General features: G+C 47.6%; 1 protein-coding gene across 5 annotated transcripts in view; it reads right to left on the bottom strand.

Annotated features, from left to right (window-relative positions):
- NTRK3 (neurotrophic receptor tyrosine kinase 3) overlaps positions 1-24,689 on the bottom strand; it is a 325,185-nt gene that overhangs the window by 89,220 nt on the left and 211,276 nt on the right. Inside the window, exon 14 of one of the 5 annotated variants that reach the window (XM_027822791.3) lies at positions 7,060-7,780. The exons of the other annotated variants lie outside the window; for them this stretch is intronic. Coding sequence (XP_027678592.1) covers positions 7,662-7,780 — 119 coding nt within the window. The 3' untranslated portion in view covers positions 7,060-7,661. Of the gene's footprint in view, positions 1-7,059; positions 7,781-24,689 lie in introns of those variants that run through there. 5 annotated transcript variants of the gene reach the window in all.

Below are 24,689 nucleotides of genomic sequence, written 5' to 3'. Positions count from 1 at the left end.
AAGTTGCAAGCAGAAAAGCCACCTTTAACAGTTTGCCCAGCGTAACAAACTCACCTGTCATGATGTTTGGAACACCAGCACACCATTGGCATGTGGTCGCTGTTATTATTTACTAGTGGTACTGCTGTAGTGTCCACACCCACGCTTCCATCAGGGATCAGGGCTCGGTACACACAGACAAGCAGCAATACAGCACCATGCATTCAACACATGTCCTGTTAGGATGACAGGCCAGCCCTAAAAGATGCTGCAGGACACTTTGTTTCTCACCTAGTCAGCTCAAAGAATGCGACCATCCTAATTTATTCATTTGGAGATAATCCCAGTAAAATCAGGGCAGGTGGCACTCAGCCCTAGTTTTACTTCTGTTTCTACGGGACTGACATTGCCTTTAATAGAGCTGGTCAAATAGGTTAAAAAATAAAAATAAAAAAATCACAGTTGTTATCACTAAAAGCACAGATTTCAGGTGCATTCATGGGCTCCGATTCTTATTACTCATGAGTATGTGGACAGCTCACAGACACGCAGAAAAATATTCCTAAACCCCAAAACTGTTAGCACCAATGATTCTCTATCCAAAAATGTGTTACAAAACTTTGTTATCTACCAGTGTCATGGTTATAGGGCTAGCTGCACCCCTGCCCCTTTCAAGTCTCTCTGAATGCAGCCACCTCAGGTGTCAGGTCTCTTGCCCTACCTGTCTCAGGGTAAACTCTGGTGATTCTCCCACAATGCCCCTTATACCAATTGCCGATCACCCTGGATTTCGGGTACCTACCTTTCTTCCTTTCGGGAACCTTTGACCAGTGATACAATGACCAACAGCCTCTTAAAACAAAGAGGTTTTACTTAGCAGCTACAACAGAGCATTACACGAAAATGAGTTAAAACAACCACCACCATCTTGTAATGGCAACCCAGGGTTAACTTCTTCAGCCATGCTGGCAGGCTCCAGTGTCTGAGTGCGACTCCCAGTCCAGATCTCTCTGACTCCCCTAGAGAGCGTCTCTGACTGTCTCTATATCAACCACTCATCCCTCCCTTTGTCTTCCTGGGTTCTTTAGCAAGTGTACATGAGTCCTGCTCACTCCCCTTGTTCAGACCAGTTTGTGGGCTGCCCAGAGATCCAGCTAGAGCCATTAAGGCTACTGGCTCTGGTATTGTCTCTTAATGACTCTTAAGTGCAAGCTGTTAGGTGACTATTAGACCTGGCCTCCTTCTGCTTGCTACAGGTGGGTAGGCTCTGCTACCCAGACAGATCCCTAGGGTGAAATATCCATCCCCATATATGGTACAGAAGCACCATGCTAGTGACTGACCCAGTACAGTAGTAGTAACTGTTCAATAGCACCTTTACGTTGGTCATCTTCACTATTTTCCTGTATAAAAATGTTCAGTCATCCAATCAGAGAGCAGAAACAATACCGTGGACCAATCACACAACACAACAATGAATATTTGAAGCAAATTGTTCTAGAAAAAAGGCACAATGTGCTGAAAGGTATCCACTGAAACCATGGGGCGAATCCCTATGAATAACCCCATGTTCTCAGAAACCAGAATCAGGTCGCATATGAGTCACTAACCCCAAACTGAATCATTTAACCAGCTCTCACACTGAATTCCCTTGCTTTGTTCAGAACAACCAGGATTCGCACCTGCTGATTAGTCAGCAGTTACAGTTACTAGTTCAAAACTGATATCAAAGTTCAAAAATAATTGTCTTTGTACTTGACATTTTGCTTTAGTGCTGGAAAGATCATCATATTTACTTGTCAAGGAAATACTCTGCCATATATTTACGAGGGTGGGAGAACAGTTCTTTCAAAGTAAGAAGTGAAATAAGTCTTCACCCAAAAATCAAATCAAGCCCTGGAAAAACTCAATTAACAGGGTGTTTTAGATTTCTGCTCTGCCTTTAGTCTTCCTGGCTTACAGTTGAGTCCTGGTCCCTGTGAAGTCAATAGCAAAGCACCCAGTGATTCGAACAAAAGCAGGAGGAGATCACTCACTGGATGGAAGCAAACATACCGAACTCCTATGAATAAAGACCACTCTTGTGGTATATCCAAGTTGGTGAAATCCAGAACTAAACAGTTAATCAGGAGATGAATCTCCCGTTCTGAGATTCCAGCAACACTAGAGAAGCTCTGCAACTGAACCTCTGAAAGGTCTTTATCTTGGCCTTCCTGCCACTTGTTTCTTTCCTGGCATTAAATGGTGAACAGTTCCTGTGTAAGGAAAGTGCTAAGGAGGGTAACCTAAATTTCTGACAGGTTTCAGAGTTGCAGCCGTGTTAGTCTGTATCCGCAAAAAGAACAGGAGTACTTGTGGCACCTTAGAGACTAACAAATTTATTTGAGCATAAGTTTTCGTGGGCTAAAACCCACTTCCTCGGATGCATGCAGTGGAAAATACAGTAGGATATATATATATACATATATTTCTGAGCATCTGACAGAATGAAATGGCCATATATTGGCTCAAATCCATCCTTGGGATAAAGCCACCAAAGCTAATAGAGTTACATCATGGATGGATATGAACCATTTTCTGTACAGCTCAGTAAGAACACGGATGGTTGAAAACACAGCTGACTGAGAAGTGGTTACTCTGGGGAATTTAATGTACCACTAACCATCACAGCAACACTAAAGAGATTGTCGTAGCAGGAGTCTATTTACATGCAGAGCAGCAGCTCTAAACAATATGTTGGGAGCTCAGGATGCAGAGACAAGAGGGGTAAAGCCGTGGAACTTGAGAGTTAGCCCAAAGAGCTGGAGGGTGGAGGAAAGGAGAACCTATTTCCCCTTTAAAGTGGCTGCATTCATTTTCCTCTGACTTGTTAAACTTTTCTGGCAATTGATCAGCGCCTGGAGGCATCGGTAAATATCGAGGTAACAAGGACTCCTTGGCTCATTACTTAAGCCACAGCCGGAACGGTTCAAAGCGTTAAACAAAAATGAAGTCGCCCTTCATTGATTTCTTTTGCGCGCTCCTGTCTCGGCTCCTTCAAGCCTGTGTTTAAAGTTTGACTGCTGTATCGAGGGCTCTTTATCCTCTGCTGATGCCAGGGCTTACCTTGTGAGATCTGCAGCTTGCACTGGGTACAAATCGAAATGGAGGGATGATGCTCCACTGCAGTTAGCTGACAGAGGTAGGGGTTCCTTTGCAGCTTGCCCTGTCCCTGCCCAGTGGACAAAGGAGGAGGCTGGGAGCATGGAGAACTTAGGGGCGGGATGGGGGAAGGAAGCAAGTAGTGGGGCTTTCTTGAAAGGAGCTTTATTGGTTTCTCTGGGATGGCGTGCTGATCAGTGCTAATGGCCTCCTAGATCAACAAAACAGTAGTCAGACTTTCTGAGCTCGCCCTGTGCAGTTTGGGGAAACAGAGCTGGACAGAGGGCAGGCAAGTGCCTGTGAAAGCTTCCTGAGCATGCTCTGCCAGCAGCGCAGTCCTGACCTGCGCCACCCTCTCCTGTTCCACACAGCTCTGCCTATGCACCTCAGTCTTGGCCAGACTCATTTTACATAGAAGCTTACCTGGCCACTAGCTCACATGACTGATGTCTCAGTAACCATGAAGTCCTAATACAAGTATTAGTGATCGCCACCAGGTACAAAAAACCCCAAACCCGCCAGCAAGCACAATGAGAACCCCCGCTGCTTCTTTCAAGCACTAAGACACAACTATGCCTGCTTATCTGGGGTTCACAGTTTCCAAAATATATTGAGGTCATGGGAATTCAGATGCTTGGAGAAATCAGCTTCCATGGACATGCAAGGTGGGTGGACTGAAGACTGACCATAACTGGGCCATAATGCCAGGCTACAGTAATCGATGATCAGGTCCCGGCTGGCAGCATTACTGATCTGTGAACCCCAACCAGGGTACTGGCACACTGGGCAAAGGGAAAGATTGGGGTGAGCGCCCATTGGCTGCATGCTTCCAGCATGCCTGGGGGAAGTTGGGGGTATGGCACCCAGTGCAGCATTGAGTTGGTCAGCCTCTGTTTGAGGTTGTGAATCATGCCCACTCCCCCCAGAGGAGCATATTCCCTCCTCTCTTGATACACTGGCACGGGACCTGGAGTGGGAGAGAGCCTGAAGGGCACCCTGGGCTCAACAAGACCTTTTTGCTGTCAAACCCAGCACCCATTCACCAGGCATAGAGATACTGTAATTAGAAGCACAGGCAGAAACCTGCTCATGGCACCCGTGCAATGCGTGTGTTTGAAAGTCAGCTCAGGGCATGAGAGAGGCAGACTGATGCCAGACCATGGAACCTTATTTTGCTCACTGGGGGCCAGTGTGAGACCATCAGAACTTCCTCGGGCCTTTTCAGGAGAGTTACAGTGAAACCGCGCCTGCAACATCCCACTGCTGTCAGTTCCAATATCTCCCATCCAGCACCGTTCTGGAGCTCCTCCCCTCCTTTCGCATACGCACACATGGACACGGACAGGTTGGTGTGGTGGCGGTGAGAGCGTTATGAAAATGACAACTCCCACTGACAGCCTCATAGGCACAGCTGTCACCATCTCTCCCATTTACCAAGCCTGACAGATCATGGAGAGTCTCAACTCAAGCCCTTGGGCAGCTGAGACATTTGTCTTAGACAAAGATGGGGAAAAGGCTGAGTAAAACAAAGTTACCTTCATCCCCACTCTACACGCCATTCGCAGCTGTCAGCTTAACAGGATAGCTCTTCCGGATGCAGGATCCTTGTTGGGACATCTGCTCTGGCACATGCACATGTAGAGCTGAGGCAAGCTTCAGAGACCCAGATAAAACGATGAGCTAAGCGCCACCACTCGTTCCTCCGTCCTCCAGCAAAGGAGCCTGTCTTTGTAAGCCCTTAAATTGCCTGTTGGCCCGCTGTGTCCCAGAGAGGGAGGTCATTGGAGATAACTGCTGATGGGTGGCTGGAAATCACTAGCTATTCAGACACGTAGTCAGCAGAGCCGCAGTTCTATGAGAAGACCGGCCTCCCAACCAACATGGGTGACAGAGCCAAAAATCAGAGCTGAGCACTTTTCGCACCAGAACAGCAAATTCCCCTCCCAACCAAAAACCTGTACCCAGAACGCATAATTAAGCAGTAAAGTATGGGAGGCGTCAGTTTCACCTTTTCTTTATTTTGTCTTCAAAGAACAGACCTGATGCAGGTGTTTCGTTAGAAAATAAAGTGTTTATTAAGAAACTAGACATTGAACACCCCTATAGTCTCCGTGAAAAAGGGACTGTCCCATTTCCATAGCACAAGATGATAGTTATGGCAAGATAAGAATGCTCGGGGATGGAGGACTCTCACTGACAGGAAATGAGGTAATGATTTACAATAATTAAAAAAAAAATCCTTAGATTTGCTACTTAAAGCCACCAAATGCAAATGACTGCGACCGGCTGTCATTTTCAGCAGTGAGGAACCAGAGACTTTTAGTTGGTGTTTAAATAACTGAGACATCAATCACAGTGGGGAGAACTGTTTTAAATTTTTCCGTACGGTCGGGGGGACAACTTCTGAGCAGAGATGGGCCTGAGCTGCAAAATTCTACAGTCCTCCAACAGGGCGTTTGGAGACAAAGCTCTGGGTCAGGCCACATATCTCTAAGTCTGACACATACAGTTGAGAGCAGAATCCCCTGAGCAGTGCAAGGGGAGAGGACTACGAGGCTGAGCAGTTCATCCTGAACAAGACATCCCCAAATGGGATGGGCGAATTTCAGAATACGGGGAGTTCAGTTTGGACAAGCACCCAGCTGTTAGCTGCTTTTGTGAAGCGTCTCCTAACTCTCTGAATCTTCAAAATCGAGGTGGAAATAATGAAAGCAACAGGTCATCTCCTCGTACTTTTCCCGCCTCTCTTGCTCCAATTTGGGCTGGAAATTTCATGGGATATTACCCTTCAGTTCAAGTTTTGGTTGTGGGTCCTTATGTGATCCGCACTGAATTCTCCCAATTCTAATGCAGCTGCCCCTTCATGTGTATGCATCAATTTAAAACAAACTGCCACCATTTCTCTTCTATTATACTTCACATTTTTATGCATGAGAACCAGTAAAAGAAGCAAGAGAATGGAATGTTCAGTGGAGCATCCCTGTGTGGAGTTCGAGAACATTCCTGCAATCTCCAGGAATGTTCCACACGTGACACTTGTGAAGGGCAGGATGACAATGGAACATCCCGTTCTTACACTTCTGCTCAATGCTGGCTGAGGGGGAACCTTCTCGCTTCCCAATGGCAGCAACCTATTAGGGCCGGTGATGATAAACATCGTCTCAGGCCATGGAGGGAGGCAAGCAAGTTAACTGACTGGTGAGGGAGCTCACAGTTTGCAACTCCTGCCAGAAAGGGATCTGACCAAACCTGGATCCTCCTCCTTGAAAACCTGCCTCATGTTTATAAGTTTTCAGTGGTGTCTGTGAGCACATCTTCCTTTCCCATACACACTCTCTCCAGAGTATCCAAGGAGAGACCCATCCCAGGCCAGTCCAGATTGTGAGTTGCCGTTAAGGCAGTCGTCTTCTCATGAGGGTAGGATCAAAGGTTTTATTTTTCCATCTGAGAGGCTGAGGATGGAGTAAGGCAAGAGAAAAAGAACATACAAATATTGACCAGAGAACAGGATCAATATTTCTGTTTATGCCACCGAAGAAGCAACAGAATGTTTATTTTTCATCCCCTTCAGTTTGTCTGCCTTGAGCTGATCGTTCTGTGTACATGACTGGATTACACTACATCTCTACCTCAGTGAGGAAGGAGGGGAGGGAAAAAGGCCCATGGGTTCACTGACTGGGGCCAGCATGTGTCTGATATGCTTTTTCACTTGGCTTACTGCCCTAGTCCTGGCAAGGTCACCAACCCTCCTACACCACTGACGTTCCATCCACGTGGGAAGTCCAGGAACCGCCTCAGATAAAGCTCATCATTCCAGCAGTAGGGAGAGACCAAAGCACAACAATGATATGGTCAGCGCCAAAGAGCTGTTCTAACACACACAAACGAGAAAAGCCTCCTAGGACAGTTGTATGTCAAAAATAACCACATTCTCTCCTGTCAGAGAAGTAAGATTTTTATTCCTGCCCATCTTCACTTTCAACATCATTTTCTGTGCAAAAACTGGGAGCAGAGGGCTTCCTTTGTTCTTACCAAGAGTCTTCGCTCTGCATTAGTGTCTTCCAGGATCCCACATCTCCGCTCGCCCTGGGAGACCTCCCATGGTGTTGCTACAAGAAAAGGTGATGGCGACATTCGCTGGGTGTTGTGAAGACACAAGCTTACAAGGAGAATTCCAAGCAAGGAGGACGTGACAAACAGTATCAGTTTGGTTGTTTCAAGCAAAAGTGCAATTATTTACTGTGTCATTAGGATGACTCCTTTAAATTGGGCTTTAAATTTTCTTTATTTGCTCTCATTGTGGCTGTGGGGCCTTGCAGGAACATCTAACAAACACAGCGACTATTGGAGGAAAAGAACAACCCTGATATCTGGTGACAGACAACCACATGTTTCGGTTGGCTTTAACGTGTGTACCGACGGGGCTGCAGAGTCCTACTAGGAGAAGGCCTTGATCCGTACAGAGCACGCTCACTGCTTCCCACCGCTCTGAGGACACAGCCTATAAACTTGGCATCAAAACAGGGACCTTTAAGGAGTTTTTAAAAGCCATGACGTCCTTTGCTGAAATAAACACTGACATCCTCAACATAAATGCCTTGGTTAAGAGGTTTGGAATGTCCAGGGAGGCTTATTGGATTCAACATAATTTCTCTGAAACCTAAAAGAAAAACAAAAAACAGAAAAAAGAAAAAAGCAAAATAAAGTAAACGAAAAAACAAAAAAGAGCAAAACTAGAAAAAAAGAGAGAGATACCGACACACACATAATTATTTTAAAAGAATCAAATGAATAACCAGCAAACGGCTGTAGTTAAATTAAAGTCAAACTGCCCTCTCTTTGCCGGGCCTAGCTGGCTATCTCAGTCCATAAGGGAAAGACAGAGGCTTCAGGAGGTACATGATTGTGACAGGGAAGAGGGGTGGTGCGACAGAACAAGGAGGGAGGTGGTGGAATCTCCTTCCTTTGGGGTTTTTAAGGTCAGGCTTGACAAAGCCCTGGCTGGGATGATTTAGTTGGGGATTGGTCCTGCTTTGAGCAGGGGGTTGGACTAGATGACCTCCTGAGGTCCCTTCCAACTCTGATATTCTATGATTCTATGATTCTAAGTGCTCTGTGAACTATTTTCCCAACAGATTCACATTAGTTAGAGATGGCATAGGCCTATTAGTTCACACCTAGTCCATCTCCTGTGGGGGGAAGTGGGGTGGGGGGAGGGGAATCTCCCTGCTGCGGTGTCCCCAGTCTAGCTTCGAAAAGCTAAAGCACAAGAGCTCCCGCTACTATTCCTCTGACAACCTTTCACAGCCTCATTGATTTTATTGCCCAGCCTGTCCCCTCAGTCTCAAGGGCTATACTCTGAGGGGATCACTTGTACGTGGATTGCCTCCTTCCCGCCTGGAAGGGTAATCTGTGGGTCTAGGGTCTGCCCTGGTCAGGTCAGAAGGAAGAGAGTGTGGGACAGGGAACGCCTACTTCATCCCTCCTTCAGTCCCAAGGCGTCTACCAGGCAAAACCAGCAGCCTGGGATTGTCATTTCTGCACAGTGCTTCCTCCCTGGGCAGGCTCAGCCTCCGAAGGTCCCTACTACTGTGACTCCAATGGAGCCACCATCACCAGGTTTGGCCTATTCCAGGCGCTAGGCGGAGCTAACCTCATCTGTTCCTGATGGAACAATGTGGGGGAATCTCCATGGGTGAAACCTGGTGATTTCCTGTCCCAGAGCCCTCTCCTGTGAATCTGAACAAGGGTGGGCGGGCACGTTCTGGGTCACTGTTAGGACACTTTTCCAATGGTCATCCTAAACTTTGCTTTGCTTAGTTGTACCCCTCTGATGTCTAGCCCCATGTACCTCCCTCTTTGGTGCTTACACCTGCAGGTACTTGCAAAGAATTCCCGTGTCTGCCCTTCCACTGTCATCTAGCCAAGCCAATTTTTCAATTCTTTCTGTGGACTCCCATTGATGATATTCCTGTAACACGGAGGCAGCCACAATGGAATGAGATGGGCAGGAGCGAGGATGGTCGATGTCGTCGGAGGTAGGTAGTTCCTGAGCTACCGCTGAGTTGCTGTCAATGAAGCTTGGGCAAAAGAGGGTGCAAAAGTAGCTTATAGGCCATCTTTGGTGCCTTCCTAATCCTAGGTCCATCAGGCTGCCAGTCTGGTCAATAATGACCATTAATGCTGCCTCAGGCTCATATATCTATACCAGCTACTCCTGAACAGTTCCAGCAGCTGGGAATCACTGGGATACCTTTGCCCCACCTGAAAGGTGCAAGTGCTGCTCTAGCCGCTCTACACAACTCAAGGATTCCCCTGGGCAGGGAATCCTCAAACTAACTGCTGAAGCCAGGTTTGGGGCTGCTACTACCAGAGCAGCCAGTGTGCAGAGGAGAACCTATCCCTTTGATTGCAACATGCAGGGTGACCTCTACTAGATAAGACACGAAAGGGACAGGAACAGATGGTCTGTGCTCACTAAACCCTGAATCCAAGCCAGACAGCAAAAAATCATCTCTTTTAATTGTAAAATGCAGTTCTACCCTGAAAAGCACCTTTATAAAACTGGCCCCTTCTTCCTCATCGGATCCCTGCATGCATGTAGCAGTCAGATCTGCTGGCTTTGCAGACAAAAATAATTTTTAACTATCTGTTATTGCTGTTGGCCTTGCAGAATCGACATGTCTTTGGGACAGTGAGCTAGATTCAATTATCATAACCAAAACTGTTAACCAAGTTCCAGCAGCAGAATCTTCATTCCTGGTGAGAAAGATCCCAGCTTGGCTGACAGTTAGAAAGGAATGTGTAAACTGAGCACGCTTATTATGAGAGTCATTGGCAGACAATAAACATGGCATCCCGGAATGGCATTTTTACCCAGTCACTTTTCAGAGTATAACTGCACTTTAAATTCACTGGCGGATGGCTGGAGGAGTCAACTTTCAACAAAAGCAAGTGTCTCTGCAGAGTTCTGGTCTCTGCTTTATTTTATTGCAAAACCAGTGTGTGCAGCAGACCCAAAGCCTGCTAGGTACCAAGACCCTCAAGCAAGAGACACATGAAAAATCAGCCAGGCCAGGAGTTGGAAAGTCCTAGGGCTTCATTCAATTAGCATCCATCAGTGGTAAGATCTGCCAGCACAGCTGGAGGCTTCAAAGGTCTCCATGGACGATAAATAAAAGAGCAAGAATGCTGGGTCTGCATGGGATGGGAGCCAATTTGGGTCTGATAGGTGGCATGTGCCTCTTACTGGGAGACAATGTGGGGTGTGCTGGGGTGGAAGTCCATGTTTCCCAAGGTTTAGGGTATTAAGCAGACCTACAAATGATCTGGCAAAAAATGAGATACTGTCCAGTACTCTTTTATGGCGTTTAATTGTTGCCTTTTACTCTCTCTTGTTTGTAAAATCCTCAGAGAAGTTGCAAAACTATATTCCTTTCCTGGCAGATTTTGCTCTTTTTCAACTATTCCTCTCCCACTCTGCAGTCCTCTACCCTGTTCTGTTTCATATGGATCAGAAACTAAGATGGCTTTTGCTAGGTTTTCTTCTTTGTTGTCATATGTTAGATGGATGATGTCCTCAGTGATGTCTAGGGTTGGAATGGGTGAATCTCAAAAGATTCAGAGATGGGATAAGCATCAGCTTTACTGGCCGAACCATTAGCTCCTGCAAAACTGGCTTGGAAATCTCATGAAAAGAGGATTTCTGGCACCTCCTGCTTTTGGAGCAGGCTGGGGAAATCTTGAAACAGTTCTTCTTGTGAAGTTCTCACTCGGTACAGTACCAGCTGGAAAATGGGAGGAAAACACTCCAATATATTGGTAACTAGTGACCAGCCAGGCATTTCAAAGCCTTGTGGAAAATCGGACTCTAAGAACAGACAACACTTCAGGATGAGGGTGATTGTTCCTCACCCCTTTGCCCATCACTGGTCTATGGAGAGCAGTTTAATAATAAACCACCCTTCTTAATGGTCATGTGATTGTACTGGAGCAAATGCATAGAGAGTTTTGGCTGCTGGTGAGGGAGGAAAGGGGCTCAGATCTGGCTTACACATTACTAGATGCAAGGCGGTCTAACATCTTGGGGAGGGCAGGATTGGATGGAGCACTTGTCCTAAGCAATCTGGGAGGGGGTGGCTGCTGAAAGGAGAGTTGGGTTGAGGGCGTCTGTCCCAGGGATACGTAATCACCCTTCCTCTTGACCTAGCCATTTACCTTCTTATCCTCTTTGACTCTCCCTAGTTTCTGCTCTGGCCTTTAACAGCTTCCAGCACCTTTTGCTACTTTAAAAGGGAACCCAGAGCCCAGCCTCCTCCCGGTTGGGTCCCTGTAGTACACTAACTGTCTGCCTCTCGCTCTGCCAACATTTTAAAGTGCAATCCAGCCTGGGGCTTTTCAAACGCTGGAGTGCCCCAGGTCACATGAGGAATGGAAGGTGGTGCCGCAAAGGGCGGGTAGCCCCAGGTAATTATATAGAAAAGGGCACATAGTCAGCCAGGGCACTAGCAGTTCAGACACAGTTGTGGGAACTGTTTGCAAGTTAACCTCCACCTGCTGGGTGGGTGGAAGCTGTTTTCACTGCAGCAGCATAGGCTACGGTATGTGCAGCATTGACAGGGTGACTTTGTGTTTCTTTCTCGGGAAAGAGAGGTAGTGCCAAATTAACAACAGCTATTTAGAATCGGGAGGAGAATCTCCAGCAAATTGTAACTGCGCTAACCTAACTCATATTTAAGGCCTAAACTACTTGATAGTGTTCCCACTCCTGCCCTTCTCATGTTACATTAGAACCTGTAACATAGGCAAGAACAATGAGACAATCCAGGGTCCGGGTATCTTTTATAGCTCTCCGTAGGAGGAGTGCTCCTCGGAATGACATCCGAGAAGACAAGAGATGGGAGTGCTGTTTGGTGCCATCCAGTCTAGTCGATGTGCCGGAGCCAGTGGAAGATAGTTCACGACAGTCTGTGTGTTCAGGCTTAGGAGAGTCGCTTGTACATCCTGACGGGGGAAAGCCCCATGAAGTTCATCGTGACCTGGAACTTGTGAACTCTCTGGGAGACATTCAGCCCCAGGGCTATGTTTTAGAGGCGAGGGCTCCTTCAGGAGCCCCCCCCACTTTCAGGGGACCAGCAACTACAATTCCAGCCATGGCGGATCAACAGAAAGTGAACCAAGGTGCTGCTTTCCCTTCTCCCGCAAGACAGGAGCCATGCTGCCTTCTCTGCACTCCAAGCTAACGCCACGGGGCCTGATTCTCCTCTCATCTTCACCCGTGTTACAAACTCCCCAACTTCAAGGGAGTTATTACTGATTTACACCAGTGTGACAGAGAAGAATTAGGCCCCCAGAACAGCTTCACTGGGGCGGTCTAATATCAAGTCAGCGTTAGAGTGGAACCAACCCCATTTAATAGCTTCAGAATGGGTCCTGGGAGCTAGTGAACATCCCTATTGGAAAGGCAGCATCACTTTTCACTGCCTCAGTCAGTTCCCCTTGTCCCTGGGGCTTGACTCTTGGGGAACATTTGCATGGAAACAGGATCTCTGTCCATGAGCAGCAGCTTCACCTTTTACTGCTGTTTATTCTCCCTGGGCTCGAGGAGAGCTGCCTGAACAAACAACTCCCACTTACCTCAAGAAGAGCTGAAATTGCCTAACACCTCTCCGGCTTAGGCGCCAGCTGAAGTTATAACCCTCCATTTGTGGCATCTCTGGCATCTCCACAGGAACCAACTGTGATGTCACAATCAGAGGATCATGACCTCGGTTGGAGATGTGTGGAATAAAGAGCAGAAGCAGATAAAGCACAAAGATCCTGTTTTCATACAGATTTTTCTCATTCTTAAAACACAGGGGAAGAGAAATACTGAAAATACCCAACAACTACGCAGGAGTCTTTGTGAAGAAAGCAGTGTTCACAGCTTTCCATTTGGTGTCCACAGTATCTTTAAGACTCTGTGTCAGACTCATTAAACCTTTGCTCAGAAGAATTCCCGTATCCAGAATATTTCTGCTGTTGCCCCCATTTATCTGAGACATTTCCATATTAGCTGGGATCACAAGTTTGTTTTCTCTGGAACTCCTTTGTGGATGGAGTGGTTCCAAGATACTAAATGCTGTAGCCGGATAGCCTAAAAGGCAGAGATCCAAGATTTCCCCATCACTCCCCCTCTCCTTAAGAAAAGCCCCTGAAGCAGAAAGGGAAAGTGTTTACCAGGATGGAAAAAAGCATGAATTTGAGAGAAAGTGAGTGACAGAAATAAAAAGACCACTTTGAGCTCTGTTACAACCATGTCAAGGTTGCTACAGCATATGCAGGTGCTCTGTGTTTTGCTCCTGACACTCCCATGTCATCAAAGATTAGAGCCAGATTTCCCCCCTCCCCCCCCGAATGCACTGTGATGCAGCTATTTAAAGCTACTCAGAGACCCAGTGCATGATGGAACTCAGCCAGATCAGTTAGGCCTCCCTGTCCCCAGATTTGTTTTCATTAGACTGAAGTCAGTGTATGTGGGATTGCTTGGAGGGGGGAGGACTGGGTACCCACCGGTTTCACCCACGATGCACAAAGTTTAGTGTTTCAGTCTTCTTTCAGTCAGATAGGGTCAGACTTGTAACGTTCAGGAGAAAGGCTCTTGATCTGTGAAGTACACAGGGCAGCATATCCTGCCTGTCCAAACAACCAAAGCAATGCAAGGTGTGCAGCAAACCGCTCATTGGATATATTAGTGATGAAAAACAAATAACCCTGAACTCAGGAATTGATTTTAAAACACTCTATGGATTTGCTCCAGCTGATATCATGAGCTTCGTCTCTCTCTACTCTCCCCATCCCTGTCTCTTCCCACAGTTGTATCACTACTTTCTGTAAAAGCCTTCTCCTCCGCAGCTCCAGTTGACAGAAGGAACCATCTCTAGTATCTTTCCACCTAACTGACTCTCCATTTCTTTTTGACATTGCTCTGTCTCAGCTTCTCTCCCCTCTGCTCTTACACTCCCCAAAGTATTAGGGACCCTGTCTGAGAGATACTATATTGCAGCATAATACATTATTGTCACACATTTGATTTTTAAATATATTCTTTTGCCATCTTTACATCTGCCCCTAGACTGCTACTGACTTGAGAACCGGGCATCTTTTCAAAAGAGCTTCTCAGCTCTTCTGCAGCAATCCCCGGTTTGCCTAGCAGGTCGGTCCGTGGTGTTGGTGCTATTCTTACACTGACTCAGTTCTCCAACTGCTTCAAGTGGAAATTGTTTACACTGAGTTGTTGGAATCATAAACCAATCTGCCTAGGAATTAGAGCCCATTGGGAAGGAATCCTGGTTGGCTGTTTTTAACTAAACAGGTTATTTAATTGGTGTTTAATACAAATCATGGAGTGGCTGATCTACCAGTGCCATAGACTAGGAAGTCAAAGAGACAACCTATAAAGGAAACCCCCCAGTTAGGATAACAGCTATCACATGATACATTTCTCTTCAGTCTCAAAGGGCTTTACAAACTTTAGCTTGCTAAGCCTCACCATTCCTCTGGAAGGCAGGAGCTGTTTTAACCATTATGCCGATGGGGAAACTGAGGCACAAAGAAGGGACGTGACCTGTCCAAGATAGCAGAGAGAGTCAGTGAGAGAGATGGAACATAACCAAGAGTCCTGACTCCCATTCCCTTGCCCTGACTACTAGATAACACTCTCACAAGTTACTATCGGTGAGTGCAAAGCTCAGCCTGCCCCCTTTGGACTAATGACAGAAGTGGCTGGCATGGCATAATACGAGACACAAAGGAAGATACATGTTTGCAGGTGGCACTGAACTAGGAAGCACCAACAATTTGCTGACCCACTCCCAGATCCCCAACCCTTCAGTAGCTGAGTTTACTGCAGACAAATCAGTAGGGGGACGACAGCACACAGGCAAAGGAGATATATGTGCTGGAGAGAAAAATCCCCCATCTCTGCAGCCCAGGATACGTGGGACCTCTCATGTCTCTATCCCTAAGGCCTCCATCCAGATTCCCAGATGGACAAGGAAGGAGTAGAAGAGAGACTGAAGCCCAAGATAGTCTCTCATTGGTTTAAGTCCTTTCCTCCATACATCTGCTCCAGCATTGCCTCCTGTAGCCTGGAAAGGACACAACTGTTCTCAAGGAATCCAAGCAGCAATACCAGCCTGAGAGTCCTGGAGCCAATGTTCTGGAGCTTTAAAAACAATGATGGAAACTGGTGCTTTAAGAGTGAAGAGCACCAGGGAGCTCAGCAGGGAACCTGGTGTTTGTCTCTACAGAGTGGTTCTAAATAGGAACAGAAATTGCTGCGGGCAGGAGAATGCAGAAGAGCAGAGGGGCTAGTGTAATAGGAGTTTGTTATTTTTAAGCCATTAGGCAGTTACGCGGACAAGCGTTATTACCCTTCACAGAGCACATCTCCAGCTCTTCCACTCTGCAGATCACTTTGTAAAAGAAGGAATCTACCATGGATTCGCTACCCCTGCCAATTCCCCACTATCTCGTTCTCAAAAAGTTTCCTTGTGAAGAAAAACAACAGTCAGACAAGAAACAAGTTTCTTCCAAAGGGTTAAGTGGGGAGGGCTTCTGTCCCCCACCTTTGTGGCACAGAGCAGCATGCCCTCTGAACAACACTCAAATTATTGCACAAACAAGGGTACAAAATGTCCAGTACTCCCCTCAAAGAAAGACACCCGCAGTCCCCACAGGGTGTTCAGGAACCCAGGCCTGTACTGGGAACATGCTGCTCCCAAGAAATAATCCTAGGCATTCCCGATAGCCCCAAGTGAATGAGGCAGGCGTCATATGACTCACGCTACAGAGGGTGGCATGGCAGAATGCACTCAAAGCCCTGCCTGTTTGTGGGTATAAGGTATAAAAGGCTGGATGGCTCTTTCTCCCCCTAGCAGGGCAGAGAGAGTCAGGAAAGTGGAGAGGAGACAAAGGCTGGGGGGCCCCAGGCAGTCTGCTTTGCAGGGAGTAAGAAGGGATGGCGACCGATGCATGAGACGTCCCTCCCTGCACCCTAGGGATGGTCAGCACAGGGTGGCAAGGGAAGGCCCAGCACATCAGTGCGGGGTTGAAAATGAGGGCCAGAGGCTGAAATGCTCAGTGGGCTGAAAGCATTTGGCTGCCTCATTTGGGGTTTTCTTTTTTTGAGGAGGACAAAGGTACCTTTCCTGCAAACTCTTCCTGTCAGTAGCCTGGTTGTGAATCTTTGCGCTGCAGCTTTTGGCAGTCAGCTCTGTGCCTCATGAATCCAGCCCTTGCCTGACCCAGTTTTACTTTGAGTCCAAAACTAACTTCCCTCTGCCCCCCGCCCTCCAAGTCACATAAATGCACGATGGGTTTAAAGCACTTCAGCCAGATCTCATTTCACACCATGTAATTCTGCGCAAGGCTTTGTATCCGTCTGCTCCACTTGTGTCACAAGCAAGTGGCGCTCAAATATCAATCGCCATGGAGGAGGAACGATCCATAGCAGAGAAGAGGATGCGCTCACCCGGGGTCAGTACGGGCAGGCGTTGGGATAGGATAACTCACTAAAATACAACTGTCCAGAACCCCGCCCCCCCCACTACTACATTTACTCAGAGTAGTGAGTGTGCGTGGTATGAGTGATACAGAACGGTTGAGTATGTGTGGTGGGTGTGTTTGTGTGAGTCCATTGGGTGTGCAAGCATGTGATAGGGACAAGCAAGTGACACAAAGTATGTGACATGTATGGGAGTGATAGTGAGTGTGGCGGGAGGAGTTTTGTTGTACATGTGACTGTATGCCTGAGCAACACAGAAAGCATCGGTGTGAGACTGTGTAAGTGGATGATGTGTGTGTGGATGGCACAGAAAGGGCGAGGCCATCAGGAGGGTGTGAGGTGGGTGAGCATATCAAGTGGGTATGAAGAGGCATGCGACATGCGAATGCATGTGTCGCTGTGAGCATGTTGCAGGTGAACTTTTACTACAACAGCTTTTAACAGAAGTCTTTCTAAATGACCAGCAGTGGTTAGAAAAGGAGCTATGGGAATCCTTATTCTAACCAGGGGAACTAGAGGACATGGCGTAATCATGTGCACTACAGTCATGCTAATTAAAGGCACCCAGAAGAGTTGGGAGAGAAACGCCAAATGGTTCTCACTCTGCTGCCTTGTCACTTCGGCTCCCGTCAGCCCTAAGAAGGACGATCCTAACAAAGTCAGACTTGGAACAACAGAGACGGTTCTAACGGTTAACACACTGGGGTCTCTTTGTGCAGTGGGCACAAAGCCAGAGGAGCAGTGATGCCTGGCATACCAGACCAGGCAATAGGTTTCTTTACGCTGGCAGCCAAAGGACGCCCAAAGTGCCCTCCGCTCCCCACAAAGCGCTGAGGTTTCAACTTCACTTCCCACAAGCACAGCAACTGGTTACAAGCATGATCGTTATGTCTAAAATACAACCCGTACCCAGAAACCTGTTCTTTTCCTTCCACCCACTCGGTGCTGCTGGGTCACGCCAGTGTTTCCGCAACAGCTTTATTACAGCTGCTCAGCACGGATGGGCCACCGTGGGCTGTCAGGGAAGTGCAATGCCTAGGCTTGTACTCAGGGATCCCAGATCACTGGGAGACCTTGAAGGGCATGTCTACACAGCATTTTGGAGTGAAGCTCCCAGTCTGGGCCAATAGACTTGGGCCAACGGGGCTCTAAACCCAGCTCTGCGGACAGCGCTTTGAAGCTGTGGCTCAGGCTGGATCCAGGGCTCTGACGCCGTGGGAAGAGGGGTGGGCTTCAGAGCCAAGCTCCAGACTGAGCTGCAACTTCAAAGCACTGTCCGCACCGCTATTTGTAGAGGGCTAGTGTGAGCCTGGCTAGCCCATGTCTGTTGACCCGGGCTGGGAGGCTCACTCCATACTGCCATGTAGACATACCCGAATGTGCTACGTCCTTGTCTACATTATGGGAACTCTGCAAAAGTCTCCAAAGATGGGGTCAGCTCCGCTGGTATTAGCAGCAGTGTGCACCTTACAATAGACAAGGGAGCATTTGAACCACAGCGTAACACAATGTTAATCAACACAGTGCTCAAAACCCCAACTCTTGACACGTCAACACTACAAAATTGTGTGCATACAGCCACCATAGTTATTAAATTGCTTGTGTGTGCATGCTTGGCTCCTTGGGTAGGCGGTGCGCATCCTCACCAGGAGCGCTTGTATCAATTGTATTGTCAGCGTGGAGCATTATGGGACAGCTCCTGGAGGCCAGGAACAGTCAATGTAAGCAACGCAATGTCTACACTGACACCGTGTTGACCTAATTATGTTGGCTGTGACTTTATGCCGCTCGGAGTGGTGGTGTTACTAAATTGGCATAAGAGGCACTTATGTTGAAGGGAGACAAATTTAAGTGAAGACAATTCCACAGCTGGGTCGACGTCGACCTTACCATGTTGTGTAGACCAGGCCTAAGTCTTCTACTATGGGGAGTGCTACTGAACTGGCAAAAGCACTATGGGAAATTCTGCAAAAAGGGCAAAGTTTAAAGCTCTGTAGGAAGGAAAAGAACTAACAGCTTTATCTGAGTACCCTTCCCAGACCTGAAGGAGAGCCCTGCTGAGATTGAAAGCTTGTCTCTTTTACCAAGAGAAGTTGGTCCAGTAAAAGATATTACCTCACCCACCTCATCTCTCTCAGCTTTACTGAGCCCAGACAGGCAGCCTGGAAATTTTTATAGAACTGACTGAATGTTCCCATGCACTGTGACTTCTTCAGGAGCCATTACTACTACAGTGTTTCTAAAGCCTGTTGGGGCTCTTCCACGGATGTTACCAGTTCATTTAACCTCATCCGAGCAAGGCATTCCCAAGACACGATTGGTAAACCCTGCCTTCGCCTGTAATAGGATCAACCGAAAAATGCCCATGACAATCAAATCACCAGCCCATTACACGACAGTCTCTTTCTCTTCTAAATGAGATCCCATTTTCTCCCCCAAAGAGCTGTTTGCGAATGATGTGGACAAGCTCCTGGTTCGGATCCTTTCTCAAGTGGCACAGATATGGATTTGGCTGCAGCAGCCTGGGCACCAGGAATGAATGATGCCCGGAGGAGGTGGGATAGCACAACACCAAATGCTATCAAACCACTCTGATTGGGTAGCAGCTTTCCTCAATGGCTTGTTTGTTAATCAATAGGTCCATTAACACTGAGCAAATGCCTCGCTAATGGACACCCACAGAATCACAGGCTGCACTATTTGTGTACAGCTCCTTTCATTGGTTCACCCTAAAGATCAGCAAGGAAACGAGGAAGGATGTGAAATTTCTGCAGGAAAAGCATTCCATCGCAGATACTCTATTTACTACATCGAGTCAGTAACTGTATGGAAGTCTCCTCTTAAAGAGACCTCATATCGAGACTTCATATCTGACTCTCTGATGAAAGAATATTTCAGTATGGAGAACAAGTAACAGGAACTGCCTTAATGGATCAGCCTGCAGGTCTACTAGATCTGGTGTCTTGCCATCAGGGATCACACAACTAGTCAATATTCAACCTGCTGTCCCACTACCTGCAATTACGGATCACTCCATAATTCTGTCTTGTCTGCTATTCCACCTTCTGCCATTACAGATTGCTCAAATGGTCCATCCAGCCCAATAGCCTGCCTTTTCCCATTACGCCTAACAACACTGGACTCCAGCAGCCAAGGTATTCTGTGTTGTGCCATGCCAGAAACATCAGTCCATTTACTCCTTTATTCAGCCTTTAGCAGTGGCTACTATCTAAAGCAGGGGTGGCCAGCCTGAGCCTGAGCAGGAGCCAGCATTTACCAATGTACATTGCCAAAGAGCCACAATAATACGTCAGCAGCCCCCCATCAGATCCCCCGTGTCCCCCGCTCCTCCCGCCCACTGGCAGCCCCGCCGATCAGCGTCTCCCCCTCCCTCCCCGCACCTCCAGATCAGCTGTTTTGTGGCGTGCAGGAGGTTTGGAGGGGGAGGAGTGAAGGCATGGCAGCCTCAGGGGAGGGGGCGGGAAGGGGTGGAGTGGGGGCAGGACCTGTGGCAGAGCCAGGGGTTGAGCAGTGAGCACCCCCCCGGCACACTGGAAAGTTGGCACCTGTTGCTCCAGCTCCAGAGTCGGTGCCTATACAAGGAGCCGCATATTAACTTCTGAAGAGCTGCATGTGGCTCTGGAGCCACAGGTTAGCCACCCCTGATCTAAAGCTTCAGAATGAGGCACAAAACCCCAGCATAATTCACCTGGCCAACTGTGCAATGCCGCACACAATCCGGGGAGAGGCAGTGCCTTTCTGACCACCCCCTTATGGTGGCTATGTCTGCACTTGGACTTGGGGGTGTGATTTTGAGCTTGCACAGATACCTGCACGAGTTCTACTCCAGCTATCACGCTCAAATTAGCAGTGTAGCCAGGGTAGCACAGGCTAACTGCCCAAATAAGTACCCAGGGTGTCCAATGGGCATGTACTCCCATAGCCCATACCCACCTAGACCCCTGCTACTTCCCTGGGTGGCAAGCCTAAGCCACCATCTGTGCTATCCCAGCTACTCGGCTGTTTTTAGCACCCTAGCTCAAGCAGAGCTAGCTCAGATATCTCTACGTGAGCTGGGAATCACACCCGCATCTCCAAGAGTAGAGGTTTCCAAATGGGAACAGGAGGGCTCTGCTGATTCCAGCTGAACTTCACAGGGTTGTGAGTGCCCTACTTGACAGAATGGTGCAGGAAGCTGAGTCAATAAAGTCCTGAGAGGTCAGGGAGGTCGGCGGCTCACAAGCAAACAACCAAAGGGTCAGCTAAGTGATTTGCCAAACGAGTACTGTCACCCTGCAAAGGCTGCCTGCATACATCTAGGTGATGGTTTGATATTGTTTCAGTTTGGAAAAAAGCAGATTCTCTTTTACAAAAGGCCAGGCTCTGAGTTGACACATTTAGCTATGAGCCTTCTCTGGGGAATAAGCCAACTCAGTAGAAGCAGCTACACTTCAGCTAAGATAAGAGCTTGAGACATCTCTTTTTCCTCCTCGATTGCGGTCCACTCACATAAAACGTCTGAAAGGGTTGTCTAAGCTGCTTGAGTGAGGAGAAAAACGTGGACACAAGACTGGGGTTGCTGACACCCTCCTATGATGTGACATGTTTATTTCACAGGCAAATGAATCAAACAAACGCAAATCAGGCTCTTCTTGTCCCCTCTGAGTGAGTGGTAAACAACAGAAGGGCAAGGAAGGGTAAGAGTTTCTGAGCTAGACATGGTTCGCACATGTGGAACACAGAGACCAACAAGCCCCAGCGTCGAGCTGGGGACATGGGGAGAATTATACAAACACTCACGGGACCTAGGAGACGAACTCCTCTTAGAGGACATGCAAGCGGGTGGAGTAAGGATTCCATGGAGCCGCTCAGTGGTGCCGGGGGCCAGAAGGGAGGGCCTTTCTGTGATTCAGGTCTATCCTTGCTTCTGATTAGCACTGGCAGAAGTCAGCAAGGAATCTGGAAGGCTCAACTTAGGCTAGATTGCAAAAGCTTTTGCAGCATGACCACTTGGAAACCAGGTGAGTACTGCGGGTCTCAGCCTAGCTCACTAATGGCTGGGTTTCTGCCCCCACTTTCTTTCCTTTTTTTTTTAAATGAAGTTTTTATTGATTGACAAGAAAACCAGCCAGCATTAAATGAGACATGACCCTGCACAGTCAAATTAAGCTATTAGAGCACTGTAACCAATACAGAATATGCAGCACTGATCGCATAAGGAGCAAGGAGAATTTTTTTCAATGCAGCAATTACCAAAGGAGAGAAGGAAAATGAAGCATACCAGAAAATCAAACAGAACTGCAACTTCAGCCCTGAGCTACACATGATGCAACAGGAACAAACACATCTAACTCAAGGTTCATCTCCCAAAAAATAATCATGTCCCATCCAAAAATGGTCCATTGTTTCTTCTGACAATTGGAGCACGATGACACCTCAAGCGCAAGAAAAGAAGTCAGATTTGTAAAACTTCTAGAGAAGAACACACACACATGACCAAGAACACTTGTGCAAAATTATGAGGGTGCACTTTGTATGGCCATTGTGGGGACTCAAATCACACACTGGTTTTAAGCCACCTGAAAATCTGGCCTGAACTATATACAAGAAGGTCAGGGAAAGAAAAAAGAAGGTCCAGCTAGAAGGACCAAGGCTGACATTTGACCCTCCATGAGGATTGCAATCCCCTATGCTCTCTCCCATCATCTACACACAATTTAAATCCCTTGAGAGCTGTTCTGTGTGTTCTTTCCCTCAGTTAACCTCCTACATCAAAATTCCTCTGCCCTGTTATCTCCACCTCCCAAGATCAATCCTTCTGCCCCAGTCACCCCTCTCTCACGGTCTCTTTTCTTCACCCTATTAATGTGCCCTTCTGAGTGTTCTTTCTTGACATCCTTGTCCTCCACTAGCTTGTAGTCAGTAAATGTGTGTGGTGTCACGTTTCGTGCTGGTTGATACGGAAGATAAGGGGTTGATTACTACCTCCCATTACAAGAGATCTACCTTAGCTCAGGTGGCAGAGGCCTGAGCTTTTGGGACTCAAGGCTGAGGGTTCTAGTTCCCTAGGTGTGTGTGTGGTTTATACAATTGCCTCTGCAGCGTGTGGGGCACAGATTCACTGCAGCACTGCCTTCCTCCTGAGCTCAGTCTTCTCCTTTAGTCCACCCGGGGAAGGGTACAGCAGAGTGGGGGCTGCTCATCTGAAACCTTGACTATCTCTCCATACCACCATCTAGAATAGTTTCTGTATTGAGCAGAGTCACCTCCTCCTTCCCTCCGGACTCTTCTCCAACACTGGAATTGCACTTGTAGCATAACCATGAAGGGAAAATGGGAAGAAGAGCTGTTTTCTACTTTTCTCCCCACAAAGCAATGGCTGTGAGGAACAATGCTGCGTCATTGTGCCATGCTGCTCATAATGGAGCCAGGTGCAAACTGAGGGAAAACTCCCAGCTCTATAGATGCAAAAGTTGGCAGATAAGTAGCCAGCTGCCACGTGCTTAAATAATGGCAGGCGTGAGCCAACTCTGCACTTTAGCAGCAGCACTAGGCACTGCTATACTGGGGCCCTGAGTACGAATTTTGATTTTAGACTTGGACTTTCCAGGTCAGTTGGGGAGCACTCATGGGCAGAAGGTCAGCATGACCAGCCGGTGGTGGATCAGAAACACAATGAACAGAGCTTTGTGGTAGCTGTACACATTCACCAGAACTGAAATTCACACATCAAACTCCAGAGAGGAGCTTCTTGGGTGCATAATGAGAATGTGAGCCTCACCTGGGGTGAAGCCTGAAGAGGGAGGGGGAGAACTGTGGCATCGAACTGTGACTGAATTTTTGATTAAGAAGCTGATGATCAATAAAAGTTACGTGCAGAGGCTCACTGGGTCAATGAGATACTAGCTATCCTCTGGCACAGGGACACTGGAGGCCACACAGGCCCTGCCTGACTCACCATCCAAGGTCACCAGACCTTCCCCTCCCTGCCTCTTCTCACTGCTGGTGAGGCCTGATTTTAGGCCTTGTATTTGCCAAGCCAGCAGGCCGCAGTTCTCCCCTTCCAGAGTTCCAGTCCTAAGGGAGTTGGGGGAAGGAGGAAGTGAAACTACTTAAAAAGGAACTTGGCTGGGAAAAGAGTAATGCAAGAGATTTACAGCCTGATTCTGGGCTTGAGATGCAAAGTCTGGAAAAAAATGGAAAAGGCATCCATAATGTTCCAAGACAGCTCCATTAATCTAAAGAGGCCTCCTGGCACTAGGACACATGGCCTCGAACACATTAAGCAGGAAGCCATCTCAGGAACACTGACCACTAGGCAACCAGGCCACTTGATGAATGGCTGTTTTATATGAACAGTGACGTAACATGAAAATGACCACACAGCAATTCCCACAACCGCCATCACATTATCCCCCCCAGATGACAGTGTAACTGCTAAAGAGGTATTGTGTGTTCAGTCTTAATAATAATTAGTATCATCAGTGCTTTTCATCCCAAAGGATCATAAGGCATTACAGACAGCATGTACTTTATAAAGGAACCATTTCTAACAACATAGCCACCTGTTTAATAGCACATAGGAGGCAAGTCTACAAAGGATTTTAGGACAGCAAGTGACGAGGAGTACTTCCAATTAACACTGCAGGGGGAAATCAGACAGGCAGAATGCCATTACCTGAGTGTGAATCTAACCACAACACCATGTCTAATAATCTGACTTTTCCGCTCCTCTTTAATGACCACAAGGAGTGTGACCAGGATCTTTGGTTTGTATTTCATCCCAAAAAAACATCACCTCAAGCAGCACAGCACAGCATGCCCTGCCTCTGTACATGTTGGGATGCTTGTTCAGTGCTCTGCTGACAAAGGGAAGAGCACCATCAACATTTCCTGCAGCACTTCAGGACAGTGCTTCTACCTCTGTCCTGAGAAAAGTATTCCACCACGCCAACCAGGTAGTTGAACTAGTCCCACAGCCCACGGGGTGGTGGGTCTTTGTCTTGTTCCTAGTGGTGAAAAA

Source organism: Chelonia mydas, chromosome 10, assembly GCF_015237465.2.
Source record: "Chelonia mydas isolate rCheMyd1 chromosome 10, rCheMyd1.pri.v2, whole genome shotgun sequence".
Classification (NCBI taxonomy): domain Eukaryota; kingdom Metazoa; phylum Chordata; order Testudines; family Cheloniidae; genus Chelonia; species Chelonia mydas.
This window is presented reverse-complemented; position numbering and strand designations above follow the sequence as displayed.